The sequence below is a fragment of the Macrotis lagotis genome, chromosome 1, assembly GCF_037893015.1.
Source record: "Macrotis lagotis isolate mMagLag1 chromosome 1, bilby.v1.9.chrom.fasta, whole genome shotgun sequence".
Lineage (NCBI taxonomy): Eukaryota > Metazoa > Chordata > Mammalia > Peramelemorphia > Peramelidae > Macrotis > Macrotis lagotis.
In genome coordinates this window covers 45,407,021-45,423,413 of record NC_133658.1, presented here as the reverse complement: position 1 = coordinate 45,423,413, position 16,393 = coordinate 45,407,021, and the positions used below count along the sequence as shown (strand labels likewise).

Below are 16,393 nucleotides of genomic sequence, written 5' to 3'. Positions count from 1 at the left end.
GAGACTGGTCTTGGAGCTATATAGCTATAAACCAGAGCATCAGGTGGTTTGAGCACTAAAGAGAACCATGAATGTTCCAGGCTGCCATTTGGTATAAGAGATACAGAAAAAAAATCATAATTCAGTTGTTGCTCATGGAGCTAAGGACAGTGTTATGGAGCTCAATCCAATTTCCCAGTCTGTGTAGAGAGAATCCTTTTGTTGGCTGCCAAAATGTAGCCACTGGCTACTTGGGTTCGGTTATGCCTATGAGATCATTATTTAGACACAGGAAAGCACAGGTGGAAATAAAACAAAAATTTATTAAAAAGGTTACAGGACATAAGGAAGGACGAGAGAGAGAGAGAGAGAGAGAGAGAGAGAGAGATAAAAAAACAGCCAAGCAGCCTTGGCTGGGCCATGGTCAGAGAAGTCTGAGCCAACCTCCACAAGTTCTTTCTTTAGGATACAGATGGTATTCTCCATCACAGATATACTAAACTTGTCCCTGATTGTTGCATTGATAGAATGAGCAAGTCCATTAAGGTTGATCATCACTTCCATGTTGCTTTCGGGGTGTACAATGTCCTTCTGGTTCTGCTCATCTCACTCATCATCATAAACTGCAATTCTTGGCTGAAAAAATTTACTTTCTACAAGTGTCTTTTAAATCTTATTCTTTTTTTCATATACTTCTCTTGTGAAGCTTGGTTCAGCTTTATTCTCCATTAGATGAGCTGTTTGGATAGCAGCTCACATATGAGAATGTAGGGATAAAATACTCTGTTTTCCAAAGAGAGGTCTTCTCCTCTGGCAATATCAAGGAGCATGATGACTCCAGAAGCCAAGAACCTCCAAAAACAATCTACTTGACAATCCAAGATACTTAGAACATTTCAGACAGCAAACCAGCACTTTGGAGCTGTGAAACCCTAATTCAGAGAGGAAGAGAGCATCAAGGCAATTCATCAGTATCTCTTTGAATTTTATCCAAGCATCGCCCCTGCCAGGTTTCTTGCCAGAACAATTTAACTTAGTTAATATCCAGTCTTTTTAATGTGATTGTGAATCAGTTTAAGAGAATCGAGATTAACATAAAAAATAGAATTCAACAGTTTATCTCTATAGAGTTGAATTGATGATGCATTGTTTATTGAGGAAAAAAAATTTTATTGGCATAAAGCATTACAGATGAATCATGTGTTGGAGACATCAGATTTTGTGTTCAAAGTATTTAATACAAATGGGATTGGGTTATATTGATTTACAGAAGATATTTCCCTTTCAAATGTTTAATTTTGTGATTACTTCCCTTTTTTGATATTTCTATGATCTCATCATGCATGGTAAGTACCACCAGCCCAGGTCCTTACAGCCAAATCTTGCAAAATTCTTTCCCCAAGTGATTGAAGCAAGTCACATTTTGATACTTATAATATTTTGTGAGGAGTAGTAGTAGAACATGTCGCCTGCCTATCTTCATGTAAAAAATTTTTACATGAAGAAGGAGGAAATCCAGATCTTTGTCAGGAGTTTGGTTATAGGACTGAGTGGGTGGGGGTGGGACAGAGCAGAAAGTGAAGAAAGGGGGCAGCTAGGTGGCACAGTGGATAGAGTACCAGCCCTGGAGTCAGGAGTACCTGAGTTCAAATCCAGCCTCAGACCCTTAATTGCCTAGCTGTGTGGCCTTTGGGCAAGCCACTTAAGCCCATTGCCTTGCAAAGATTAAAAAAAAAAGTGAAGAAAGATCCCTTAGTCCTGGAAAGGAACTAGGTGCTCTGAAATAGTAACTGCTTAGTCTCTAAGAATATTAAGGTAGATTACTAATGTGTTCTATAAGTAGGAAATCAGCAAGGGACAGAGGAAGAAGAGATGGTTAGTGGCATCCTAGGTGAAGACAACAGGTAATTTAAAAAAGATCTGGTGGTTTTAGTGGCTTGCAAGTTTAGTATGAGGAATCAGGAGGGCATGGCAGCCAAGAAAACTGATATAATCTTTGACTATATCGAGAGGGATAATTAAGGTAATGTCCAGGACTCTGTAGGTGAATTATCCTGTAAGTACTCTGCTGTAATCATCCTACATCTGTTCTGTTTGGAAATTCTGTTGATAAGCCAGAAAGTGTCCAGAGGAGGACAGGTAGCATTGTGAAGGGTCTTGAGTTCATGTCATGTAAAGATGGGTTGAAGATAGTGGGCTTTTTTAACAAAAAGCAGAGAAGAGCTATAGTCAAGTATTTGGAAGGCCATCATAAGGACAGTAGCATAGACTAGCTCTTTTTCACCCAAGCAGTCAGAACTGGGAACACTGATTGGATGTTACAAACAACCAAATTCATGCTTGATGTTAGGAAAAAATTTTTAATGGTTAAGAAGTAACCCAGAATGAATGGGTTAATCTTGGTAAAATAGTGTGTGTGTTCCTTTTCTGGAGTTCTTCAAGCAAAATCTTGGATACTTGTCAGATATGTAGAAAGGATGTTCAGATCTGGGTTGGATTAGATGGATTCTGCTTCTTGAATAAATATAAATTACTGAAAAATAAAATACCCTAAAAAAAGAAAACTATAGTATTAAAACCATGCTAACTTGAACTTTTCATGACTTTTCTAGAATTCTTTGTTTTAAAAATCTCTTTGAAAAATATTCTAGGACAGTATAGTATCACAAAATCACAGAATTTGAGAGTTAGAAAAGACCTCAGTAGTTATTCAGTCCATATTTAAAAGGAATCTTTACTGTAAATGAGAAAATACAATATCCAGCACATGGTGATTAGGTCCTTAATAAAATGCTTGTTTCCAGTTCTCCTGACAAGGGGTCATTCAGCCTTTGTTTGAAGACTTCCATTACCTCTAAAGGCATCTCACTTCATTTCTGGATAGCTTTAATATGTTTTTTTCTGAAATCAGTCCTGGCATAGTTGCTGTGAATTCTGGCAGTGATTAAGACTTGATTGATGATAACTCCTTCATGAAAGGAGAGGAAATGAAAGATCATTTGAAATCTGAAATATAAGCAAAGTAGAGAAGTATCTGAGGCTACCTGCATATACTATAACCAAATGAATTCCCATAGAAACACTTTATGCAAAAAAAAGTTGTTAAATGTTTGACTGTGGGAACTTTTTTACAAGGCTAGACTGTAGGTTCTGGAGATGTAAGAAGATCCTTCTCTTAAGGAAGATATACCTAGATAGCAGGGATTCATTTATCCCTTCTTATCCAAAGGAACAGGACAGCTAGGTGGCGCAGTGGATAGAACACTGGCCTTGGAGTCAGGAGGACAGGGGTTTGAATCCAGCCTCAAACACATGACTTAAAGCTGTGTGACCTTGGGCAAATCACTTAACCCTGATTTCTTTGCATCCAGGACCATCTCCAATTGTCCTGATGAATAATCTGACCAGTTGGACTCAGATGGCTTAGGAGGAGAAAGTGAGGCTGGTGACTTAGCCCACAGCCCCTTCACTCAAATACAATTCATGGCTTTGAGGAAGATTTTCTTTTATTTCTCAAGGCCAAACCCGCTTGTACTCTTGCTCCCATCTTCTAGAAGTTTGCCTCAGTGCTTTCCCCTTCATTGTTTCTCATCTTCAGTTTTTCTCTCTTTTTTTAATTGTCCATCAAAGATATTGGAGTGGTTTGCCATTTCCTTTTCCAGTTCATTTGTGGAAGTTGAGGCAAACAAGGTGAAGTGACTTGTCCATACAGCTAAGTTAAATGTCTGAGTCCATTGGACTCAGAAAGATGAGTCTTTCTGACTCCAGATCTGGCACTCTATCCAGCCTTCCACCTTGCTTCCTCCTTTCTCTTTCTCTTTTTGCTTAAAAACAATCCCAATTGTCTTTTCTAATTTAAATACTTTTACTTGACTCTAGCATCACCTTGGCTCTTCTTCCTTTGACTGTTAATCTAATTAGAAAAAGTAGTCTGTTCTTCCTTTCTCTACTTTTCTTCCCACTTCCCATATTCTTAAATTCAGTTTTCTAATCTTATTGCACTATTGAAATTATTCTCTCCAAGGTTACCATTAGTCTCTCTTTTTTTTTAAGGTTTTTGCAAGGCATTGGGGTTAAGTGGCTTGCCCAAGGCCACACAGCTAGGTCATTATGAAGTGTCTGAGGCTGGATTTGAACTCAGGTCCTCCTGACTCCAGGGCCAGTTCTCTAGCCACTGTGTCACCTAGCCACCACTACCATTAGTCTCTTAAGTGATATATGCAGTGGCTTCTTGTATTCCCTTTAAACCATTTTTGTTTGCTCCTTTCCAGCCCAAAGGTCATCCTTCTTGCAGGCAGCTACTTGTTCATCTACTCTACATAAAGGTCCTTTCCTTATGATGTTTTTCCTTTCCCTATTGTAGCTAAAACCAAACAAAAGAACTCTTTTTTTTTTTGTTGTCCTTACTTTACCCCCCCTAGCCTTTGCTCATTCTTGACCCTTGTTTTTACACACTCCTTGCATTGCTTTTGTATTCTTCCTCTGTTGCCCTCCCTTACACCCATTTTTGGACAGATGCTTTCTAAATCAGAGTTGATAGGTGAGTTATCTGTGTAACCTCATTGTTCTATTAAAACAGTTCCCATTTTTCTTCCTTATTGGATTTTTTTCTTTTAGTGTTTTAGAATTTCATTCATGTCTTTCATCTATCTTCCCTGAGGGATTTTAGTCTATTGGATCCTACCTAGGTTTCCTTTGAAATCCTTGAATTACGTTCTCCTAAAATCTAGAATGTCTGTCTTTATGACCAACTTTCCTCTTCTCTGTCAGAAACTCTGAGGGGAAACTATCACTTTCCTTAAAGGTCATCATCATCATCATTTACCCCCCTCCCCCCAGCAACTAGTTACTTCCTGTTGGTGAGAAACAGATTTAGAATAGAATTTTCTCCCCTTTAAAAATTTTTTTAAATTTATTTTTTATATTACTAGAATATTTTTGTTGTAAAAGTAAACATATAATCCCCCTCTACCCTCTCCCCCAAAAGAAAAAGAAACATTAAGAAAAATAAAGTGAGAGAAAAAAAGTGATTCAGTCTGTATTGAGATACCATCAGCTCTGTTTTGTGGATGGATTGTGTTCTTTATCATAAGACCACCAGAGAAGTTCGCTTCAATAGTTTTTCCCATAGTTACCATTGCTAACTGTATTTCCCTCCATTGTATTCCTCCCCACCCCCATTTATTCTATTCTCTGGTCTCTCTCCCCTTTCACCCTGAGACCCTGAGTTTCCTCAAAAGTATGTATCTGATTACCCTCCCTCTATGATCTTCTCTCTCTTCTATTACTTACATTCCCCCCCCCCCACCCCCAGTCTCCTTTCTCCCTTCCCTTTCCTTATTTTTCCTCTAGGGTAAGATAGATTTCTGTACCTGGTTGAGTGTATATTATTTACTCTCTGTGTGAGCCACTTCCAATGAAAGCGAAGGCCAACTTATTCCCCCTCACCTTCCCTCCTTCCACTCCATTGCAAAAGCTTTTTCTTGCCTTAGCCCTCTCTACCTCTCTTTTCCCTTTCTCCCAGTACATTCCTTTATTACCCATTAACTCCATCTTTATAACTTATTATACCTTCATATTCAACTCCATTTTGTTGCTTGTCTGTATATCTTCTTCTAATTGCTCTAATAAATAAGAAGGTTCATATGAATTATCAATGTCATCTTCCCATGTAGGAATACACGTACACTTCAGCATCATTAAATCCCTCATAATTTGCTTTTCTTGTCCACCCTCTCTATGCTTCACCTGAGTCCTGCACTTGAAGATCAGACTTTCTGTTGAGCTCTGGTCATTTCAACAGGAAAGTTTGGAAGTCCCCTATTTCATTGAATGTCCATCTTTTCCCCCTGAAAGAAGATGTTCCTTTTGCTAGGTAGTTGATTCTTGGTTGTAATCCAAGCTCTTTTGTCTTATGGACTATCATATTCTAAGTCCTGTAAGGCCTTAATGTAGGCACTGCCAAATCCTATGTAATCCTGACTATAGTCACAGAGGTTGAATTGTTTCTTTCTGGCTGCTTGTAGTATTTTCTCCTTGGGAGTTCTGGATTTCGCCTATAATATTCCTGGGAGTTTTCATTTAGGGATCCCTTTCAGAAGATGATCAGTGGATTACCTCAGTTTTTATGCTCTGCTTCTAGTATTACATTCATCCATTAACAACAGCTGGTGGAGTAATGGAAAAAGTACTGGATCTAGAGTCAGGAAAATCTGAGACTTGTTCTGTGTGACCTTGGGCAAGTCTCTTCCCTGTGCTTGACTCACTTTCTTACTTTGTAAAATGGGGACAATCTTAGGGTCTATTGCCGAGGATTTTTTGTGACAGTCCAATGAGATATTTTAAAATAGTCCTTAACTGATGCCTAGTACATAATAGGCACTGAATAATGGCCCATTGTATAGTAGAAAATGAATTTGATCAGGACAGAGATTGTTTTATTTCTTGTCTTGATGGCTTTAGCAGCTAGCTTAGGTTTTTTGCACGTTGGCTTACATTTTTAGAAACTGATTACTACATTTAAAATCCACATTTATAAAAAGCACTTCCTCCTAGCCCTGTGAAGTTAGGATGTTCATATACAAGTAGAACGGCCCACTCATATAAGCTATTATAACACATATGTCACCAAGTCTTTTTTTCTTAGATATTCAGTCTAAGATTCTGAAAGGCTTCTTATTGACTTCTTTCATTTGTTGATAAGGGTATATCTGTCCTCCAGTGATAGAAATCACAGAAAATGGCCCATTCCATACAATAGAATCACTCACTTTAGGCCTACTTTACCAAACATCCATTTGCATTGGCAGGCAGAGTTCTATAAAGGTGGCCTTTGAATTTCCTCTCAGTAATCTCGAAGAAATCTCTGAGGGGTTAGGTTTCTTTTTTTTAATATATTTTGTGATTTTTTATTTTTATAATGAAGTTTACAAAACCCCACCAATATATTTTCCCCACTGATTATAAGTTGATATCTATTGACCAGACATAGGTACCTTTTAGAAACCAGCATATCCTAAACTTGCTTAATAAGATTCATTAATACAAACAGCACTCCCCCCCAAAGTGGGAGATACACTCTCACCCAAATACAAATAGGGTTCAGGTGAAATGAGACTCATGCTTAGAGAGAGAGAGGGAGAGAGAGAGAGAGCACATGTGACAAAAGAGTAATTCACAGCTCCACATTACTGGAGGGTCTTTTCTCTTTCCCCTTCCCAGAGATTTGTGAAATTTTCCTTAAGTGTAATTTTCTGTTACTCTTTGAAGAATCCTAGTTTACTTTCTTTGGTAATTCATTTATGGCTTATTCAATTTCTTTTTCTGAGTTGAGTTAAATTATTCTTTCAGTCTAGGAATTTTATATTTTCATGAGTCTTTTCATTTCATGTTACTGATTTATTTGCATATAGTTGGGCAAAATATTTTCTGATATTTTCCTCATTTTTTTGTGAATTTTCTTTTTAATTTTAATCCTAATAATTTCTCTTTAAATTAGATTACCTAATGGTTTATCATTTATTCTACTTTTAAAAACCAACTTTTAGTTTTATTATTTTTATTTTACTTTCAGTTTTGTTAATCTTGTCATTGATCCTCACAGTTTGTAATCTGGTTTTTAAATGGGAGAATTAATTTTTTTTTTACAAGGCAAATGGGGTTAAGTGGCTTGCCCAAGGCCACACAGCTAGGTAATTATTAAGTGTCTGAGACAGGATTTGAACCCAGGTACTCCTGACTCCAGGGCTGGTGCTTTATCCACTGCGCCACCTAGCCGCCCCCTGAATGGGAGAATTAAAATTTATATTTTGGATCTTTCAGTTTAATCCCAATAGACTAATGTGCTTTTTAAAAAAAAATTATTTAAGGCAATGGGGTTAAGTGACTTTCCTGAGATTATACAGCTAGACAATTATTAAGTGTCTGAAGTCGAATTTGAACTCAGGTCTTCCTGACTCCAGATGTTCTATCCACTGCACCACCTAGCTTCCTCTGGTGTGCTTTCTTTTGTTGATACTTTGCGTTCTGTACATATTATCTTGTTCTTGACAGTTAATCTACTGTTTCTCTAATTTGTGTAAATTCTCTAGGATTAAGTCTAATTTTCAATCCTTTTTTTAATGACTCTTTAAAATATAAATTCTAATATTTCTGCTTTTATGCATTTGTGCAGATTTTTTTGTTTTTGTGAGTGTACTCAAGTGTTGAGAAATATGCATGCTCTTTTTCTTTCTATTCAGTAATTGCCAGAAATTTTTCATATTTAACTTTTATAAAATTCTATTCAAGTTTTCTTATCTTTATTTTTTGGTTAAATTTGTCAGTGTGTGAAAGGGGTACATTGAGTTTTCCAACTTTTTTTTTCACTTTTTAGCCATCATGTCCATATATGGATATGCATATGTGTGTGTGTGTGTGTGTGTGTGTGTGTGTGTGTGTGTGTGTATTTCTATTCAATGTCTGTTTTTTTCTTAGCATATAATGAGTTTCCATTTTAGTCTGCTTTGGTTTTGGCTTTCTCTAAGATTGTGATGGCTATTTAGTTGCATCTTTTTGTTTTGTTTTTGTTTTTGTTTTGGAGTATTGCTGACATATAATAGATTTTTTTCTATCTCCTTATTTTAACTCTGTTTGAATCCTTAATGTTTCAAGTCTGTTCCGTGTAAACGACATATTGTTGGATTTTATTTCTAATCCAATCTGCTCTCTTCTGTTAATAAAACATTCACAGTTATAATGGATTATTGTTATTTCTCTTCATCCTATTCTTAAATTTTCCTCACTTACTCTTCCCTTCCCTTCTCCTCCCTTTTCAAAGATGGAAGGTGATGAGAATAGGATGTGCTCAGTACCAGTGCTCAATGCTGGTGTGTTCTGCTTTTGCTTCCTATCCCTCCTTCTTGACTGACCGTCTTCCAAGATTTTTGAGTTTATTTTATTATGACTAATTTCTCCTTCCCTGAGTCTTCTTTACCCATTTTCTCCTTCTCTCTCCTCTACTTGTTCTCTCCTATTGCCTTTTTTGATTTGAGTGTATTATTACTACTACAAATTTGTGGGGCGGGGTATGGTGTTCTACCCTCCTTTGACCAGTTCACATGGAAGTATAAAGTTGTTCTTCCTACATCTTTTCACTTCCCTGTTTGTATAATCTTTGTATTTGTTTGCATATGTAATGTCTAATAAGCTGAGACCATTGAACAGAATTTTCTGTTGCATCATTCCCAGAAACTTGTTTGATTTTTGCCAGATACACAGCACCCTGTGGAGGGAGAACCTTCAAAATGACATTTTTGTTCTTTTGAATCAAATGCTTTTTAAAGGAAGAGCACAGTAGTAGCTTCTTGTATTTTCTACATTTTTCAGTCAATAGCATGATTAAAAGTACCTTCTTTTACAATGTTGTTTGTAAAAGGCATGAAGGATGTCCATGAATACAGATGTTGATTTTGATCACAGATCCTGTAGATTATTATTAAGGGGAGGAGGCAGACTGTTTCTTGATATGTCATTGGGGGGAGGTAATAAGTCCAAATTTTTCCCAAGTCTCTCTCTTCTTTCCTGTATCATGAACATTTAGTTCCTCTGCCTCCATCACAGACCTTCTTTCTTTATGTCATCTTTTTTCATCTTTGTTTTCTTCAATATCTTTCCTTTTTTCTTATTTAACACATTTAGGATTATGGTGTTGAGAGTTCATTGTGGTAGGAGTTGCCACTGTTATTGATACTGAAAATGTTTATAGATCTCCATTTTTTAATCTGTTTTCTAATTTCATCCTTAAATATTCTCAGGATGACTTATTTTCATGGCCTATCACCAAGCTTTGTGTAAATGATTGTATCTCCTGCTTCTATTTTGAGGTAATACCACTCTGAAATTTCTGCCATCCCTTTCTTTTATAGATGAATTATGTTCTAAGCCATTGTTTTCTTTATTGTCATATCTCTCTCCCTGAAGAAGATCACATCTTTTGGGTCATCATTATAATGATTGACTTTATAATGATAAACCATCATATCCTAAGGCATTTTAATCTATCATCAGTGATGGCTAAAAAATGCAGAATGGATAAAAGAACCCACAAAAGCATTCTGCATTCATGACATTTTACCTCCCTTCTGTTTGCCTGCTTACAGGACCATAGTACCTTTCCCTGACCTCCCTCCACCTCATAGAACATTTCATTCTTCTAAAGTCCTAACATCAGGCCTTTCCCAGTTCTTCCCTTTTCTCTCCCCTCCCTCCAATATGACATTTTTTTTGGTATTTTGTATCAATTTAAATATCTACATGTTACTTTCCCTGAATAGATTATAAGGACCGAGAGATCAAGGACTTGCGTTTTTGCTGTATTCCCCAGTATAACATGAAATAGGTGCTTAACTGCTTGTTGATTGATAGATCAGGTTGTAGTTGCCTTCATTGCTTGCCTTTTCTTCTCATTTTAGTCTCTTTTAAAAATTTATGTTGATTTTTGTTTTAACTACTCTGTGGTCTATACACAAATAGTTGACATGGAAATCACTGTCCAGTGTCAATGAATCTTTTTTTTTGTCTGTTAAAATTAAGTTTCTTTTTGATGTCATTTGGTATTCACTATGTCAAACATCTCTGGACAGCTTGAAGAAAATATATTGGCATGAGGTTTCTTTCCTATGATCATTTTCTTTTGTTTTAATTTAAGGCAGTAGGGTTAAGAGTGACTTGCTCAAAGGCCACACAGCTAGGCAATTATTAAGTATCTTAGGTCGGATTTGAACTCAGGTCCTCCTGACTCCAGGGCCAGTGTTCTATCCATTGTGTCACTTAGCTGCCTTCCTCTGATCATTTTCTAACTCGTTTTTTCACATCCTCTCGTTCCCACCCTTTTCATTAAAGTCATTAAATATTAAAGTGTGTATTGAGTTAATTTGAAGGGTCTTACCGATTTACTTTTGATAGACCTTATTTGCTTGCTAAAGCAGTTGGGGCTCCTACCAGAAAGACCTCAGCCTCAAACACTTACTTACTAGCTGTGTAACCCTGGACAAGTTAACTTCTTTTTGTCTCAGTTTCTTCATCTGTGAAATGAGGATGATGATAATGGCACCTTCTTTTAGGGTTGTTGTGTGTATCAAATGAGATGTTATTTGTAAAGAGCTTAACATGCCTAGCACATAGTAGGTGCTTAATAAGGGCTTATTTCCTTATATTTTTCCAATAAATGTTGATGCTTAAACAACAATGATTTTCATGGTATTCTCTTTGCTAATGTTACCTGGTGCAATGCGATGTGAGAAAACAAAACATTCCATGAAATGTTTCTTGTCGCCCTTGGATGCATGATAAAACCAATCCTACCAACTCTTTTATTTGCCTCTTCAAGTAATCCCTGTGAGCCCTCATTGCAGTTATGTTTAATTTAGAATAAGAATGTCAAAATTGATACTGTTCATTTCCTCCAGTAGTAGGTCTTATGCAGGAAGAAAATCAACTGATTTATAGTCATGGAATCATCAGAGGTTGGATTTTCTTCCTGTGTAAGGTATACAGGAGAGATATGTAGATCAAACAAAGGATTTATACTAATCTTTAGAAGTGAATGTTATTGGGCTCACACATTTGTTCTAGCAATGGGGGAAACAGCAAGACTATGAGGACAACTTTTCAGGTTATTTGTGGCAACGCTTGAGCCATATATAATGAGTAGTAAGTGCTTCTTAGTGTAGCTTCTATTTATAGTAGTTCTAGAGTTTCATGTGTTTGCATTGCTGTGAAAAGTATTCTTTTTAGAGTGTTCTGGGGTTAGGGAGAATACAAGGAAGAGGCGATTGATTCTGTGTCCTTATGTTGCCTCTAGTGAGGGAGTATAAGTGGGTTGGGGAGGAGGAAGAAGAAGGCATTGAACAGGGAGTTGGGATAATGCAGTCCTGCAGATAACTATAAATAGCCAAATATTATTTGATTGAGAGGTTGTCTATCCTAGCCAATAATTGTTCTTTGTACCCTTTAGAGAAACATGAAGCGCAGTGGAAGCAGACACTGTTTGCACAGGAGAAGTAGGTTCAGCTCCCATGAGAGAGACTGGCTGAAAGAGGATGTGAAGAGAGGTTGTGTCTATCTCTATGGAGCAGAAACAGCTACTGCCACTGCCACTGCCTCCGTGGCCAGTTCTGTCATTTCATCCTCTTCTGATTTACACCTCGTCCTTTGCACAGTAGAGACATCAGCATCTGAGATATGTGCTGGAGAGGGAAAGGAAAGCCTTTATATTCAGCTCCATGGAGACCTAGTCAGGTAAGTTTGGGGTTACACCTTATTTTCTTAGGCAATATATAAATACAATTAAGGTATACTGCCTGAAAGTGAATTGTAGGGAGAGGAATCTTTATGCTGGAATTGATGTGATTGTGGAATGAATCACCTACATTTCCTGACATATCCCTTCCCCTCCCAGAGAGCCAATCCGATGACAAAGAATAAAGGGGGGGGGGGGAGAAACGGTCCAGTAAAGCCAACCAACACTTGGAAAAATCTGAAATTATTTGCAGTAATTCCCCATGCATAATCCCCTATCTCTGCAAGAAGATGGGCAGGTATCCTCTGAGAACTTTTCTTTGGTGTAAAGCTTGGATATTTTAGTCTCACAGCATTCACTTTCATTTGTTGTGTTGGTCTTCCCTTTTATATTGCCTGTGTATATGTTCACTTTGTATCACTTTTTATGTCAATCTGGGGATGGATCCGTGTTTTAGACTTCATATCAGGTTTGTAATGTAATGGGACTTACAAACTATTAGAGGTGGACACCTTCATTTGCCAGGGAAGAAATTTAGGTTTAAAGAATTTCCCTCATTTGTGAAGAGCAGCACTGAGATTCTGGTTCTTTTACCTTCTAATTCCATGGCACTTGCTTTTATTCTACCTAGTCTGTGAGATGGTGCTTCTCTTACTATGTCCTTGTAAGGTATGTGTGGAGGCACCGAGAAGGAAGTGACTTGTCCAAGGTCACAACTGGGAAGTATAATTTCACCTCTGACTTACTCAAAATCTAACATTCCTTCCATTAAACTAGGTAATGTTTTAGATTGTGTCCAATTTATATTTATGTAGTTTATGTATAGAGCATATCCCTATTTATACTTTAATTGATTTCCTGAAAAGGTAGTTAAGTAATTTTTTCTTATACCTGTATCCCTCCTGAACTCTTTCCCCTGGTGTTCCTCTCTTTCCTTCTCCCCTTTCCAGCCTTCTTCCCCCTTATTACTCACTACATATTCTTGGATCTAGTAACACCAGCCTTCTGGCTGTTTATCAGACCTGACATTTCATCTCCCAGCTGTGAGCGTTTTCACTGGCCTTTTGCCTGGAACTCTCCTTCCCCAGCTCCGCCTCCTGCCTTCCCTGCCTTTCTTCAGGTCCCAGTTAAAGTTCTGCCTTCTTTATATAAGAAATCTTTCCTCTCCCCCCTTAATCTTAGTGCCTTCCTTTGGTTGATTTTTCTTCCATAGATCACAGATATAGCCACTTTGTACATAGTTGTTTGTGTAGTGTTTCTCTCACTAGACTGAGAGCTCCTGGACACCTGGAACTGCCTTTTTCCTTTGGAACTGCCTTTTTCCTTTCTATATCCCTTAATGCTTTCTATTCCCAGTGCTTGCTCACAACTTAATAAATGCTAGCTGACTATAACTAAATTGAATCATATTATATAACTTATATTATAATTTCAAAGATTTCTTGATATCTGATCTTGAACTTATAGGTTTTTCCATTCCCCAGGTCCTTTGCACTACAGTTTTAGATATTGTGGATCAGTTCCCATTCCTGAATATTCCTGTCTCTAGACTTCTGTGACTGTTCCCCACTCTTGGTCACAACATAGACTCTGTCCATCTCTTGCCACTTTGGTTAGCACAGCTATTTCATAGGTCTCTGTTCTGTCTCCTTCCCTGTTTCTTGGATATTGTAACAACTCATGGAGTGCAAGTATTATTTCTACCTAGATGACTTTCAGATTAATACATCCAGCTATAATTTCTCTCCTGAATTTCAATCACACATTATCAACAGCACGCCAGATATCTCCTTGTAGATTCTTCATAGACTTCTCATTTACAGATAGATTGTGGCCAAAGCAGAATTCACTAACTAGCTTCACATCACTTCCCCCAAACTTTGCTTCCTACCAGCTTCTCTCCTGGGTTGAATGTGTAGCTATTTTTCTAGGCACTCAGATTCATAAACTTGGAGTCCTCCTTCACTCTTCCCTCTCTTTCTTATCCCTTCACTGCCCATCTATCAACCAAATCTTAACCATTCAGCCTCTACAGAATTTTTCACATGCTCTTTCCCTTCACACAGACTCCATCTTAGTTCTGGCCATTATCACTTCTTGTAACTTCCTCATTAGTCTTCTGCTTCTAATTTTTTCTCTTCTCAAATCTCTCTTCCAGCCATCTGCCAAATCTTCCTGTTGATTAATTTGTTCAAATTCCTCCCTTGTTCAGAAACCTTCCCTACTTCCATGCTGCTGCCTTTTGGATAAAATATAAATTCCTTAGCTTGACACTGAATGCCTTCCACAGTAGAGCTTCCACCTACATATGCAGTCTTACTTCATTCTATTCCTCATGAATAGAATACCCATGAGCAATTGGTATTTTTGTGAAAAGTATTTTATAATTGTGTTCATATAACTCTTGGATTTATTTATAATTTGGCAGGTAGACTCCCAAAATATTCTATATATTGTATATATGGGTTTCTTTATAAATAACATATTGTAGGATTTTAGTTTTTAATCCACTCTGTTATTTGCTTCTGTTTTATGGGGGAGTACATCCCTTTCACATTGATAATTATGGTTACTATTTATTTCCGTCCATCCTATTTTTATCCTGTTTATACTTTTCTCTTTCCTTTCACCCAGTCCCCCCTCACAATGTTTTGCTTCTGACCACTACCTCCCTCAATCTGCTTCCTTTCTTCTATCTGCTTTTCTTCCCCTACCCTTTCCCTCCTTAACTCGATGGGGTAAGATAGAGATCTATACACAACTGAGTAGTGTATCTTATTCCCTCCTTCAGTCAATTCTGGAGAGAGTAAGGTTCAAACAATATTCAGCCCTTCCTCCTTTATGTGATATATTTTTTTGCTGTCATTCAGTCATTTTTAAATTAATATTTTATTTGTTTTCCAGTTATATACAATAGTAGTTTTTTTGGTAAGGTTTTGAATTTTATAATTTTTCTCCACCCTTCCTTCCCTCCCCCATCCCCTCACAGAAGGCAGTATGATAATCTTTACATTGTTACCATGCTATACATTGATCAAAATTGAATGTGTTGAGAGAGAAATCATATCCTTGAGAAAATAAAATATTAGAGATAGAAAAATTATGTAGTACATAAGACACTTTTAAAAAAAATTGAAGGTAATAGACTTTGGTCTTTCTTTAAACTCCACAGTTCTTTCTCTGGATACAGATGATACTATCCATCACAAATACCCTAAAATGGTCCCTGATTATTACATGAATGGAATGAGCAAGTTCATTAAGGTTGATCATCAACCCCATGTTGCTGTTAGGGTGTACAATAATGTTCCTCTGGTTCTGCTCATCTCGCTCAGCATCATTTCATTCAAGTCTTTCCAGGCTTCTCTGAAATCCCATCCTTCTTGGTTTCTAATAGAACATTAGTGTTCCATAACAGACATATACCTATGTGATATGATTTACCCTATTTTACTACCTCCTTCCCTCTTCGCCCATACAATCCTTTTTTTGCTTCCTTTTTTTTTTTTTTGCAAGGCAATGGGGTTAAGTTGTCCAAGGTCACATATCTAGGTAATTATTAAGTGTCTAAGGCTGGATTTGAACTCATTTCCTCCTGACTCCAGGGCCAATGCTCTATGTAGTGTGCCAACTAACTGCCCCCATTTTTTAAAATATCATATCAGTCAACTTATGCCCACACCCTCAGTCTATGAAAGTACTCTTTCTAATTGCCCTAATAGAGATACAGTTCTTAAGAGTTATAAATATCATCTACCTTGGTTGTGATGTAAACAGTTTAATCTTATTGAATAACATATTTACCTTTACCTTTTTATTTTGAGTCTTATATTTAAAAATCTAATTTTCTTTTCAGCTTTGGTCTTTTCTTTCCTTTTCTTTTTTTCTTTTTTCTTTTAGATTTTTCAAGGCAATGGGGTTAAGTGGCTTGACCAAGACCACATGGCTAGGTAATTATTAAGTGTGTGAGGTCGGATTTGAACCCAGGTACTCCTGACTCCAAGGCTGGTGCTCTATCCTCTGCACCACCTAGCTGCCCCCGCTTTGGTCTTTTCAACAGAAAAGTTTGAAAGTCTCCTATTGAATGTCCACCCCCCCCCCCATTTTGCTGGTTAATTGTTCGTTCATTCATTC

The 16,393-nt window shown here is 37.2% G+C and overlaps 1 protein-coding gene across 2 annotated transcripts in view; it reads left to right on the top strand.

Moving 5' to 3' along the window:
- The window catches only part of PHLPP2 (PH domain and leucine rich repeat protein phosphatase 2), a 101,154-nt gene that overhangs the window by 6,573 nt on the left and 78,188 nt on the right, over positions 1 to 16,393 (top strand). For both annotated transcript variants that reach the window (XM_074199877.1, XM_074199873.1), the window contains exon 2: positions 11,975 to 12,258. In XM_074199877.1, coding sequence (XP_074055978.1) covers positions 11,981 to 12,258 — 278 coding nt within the window. In that variant the 5' untranslated portion in view covers positions 11,975 to 11,980. The remainder of the gene's footprint in view (positions 1 to 11,974; positions 12,259 to 16,393) is intronic.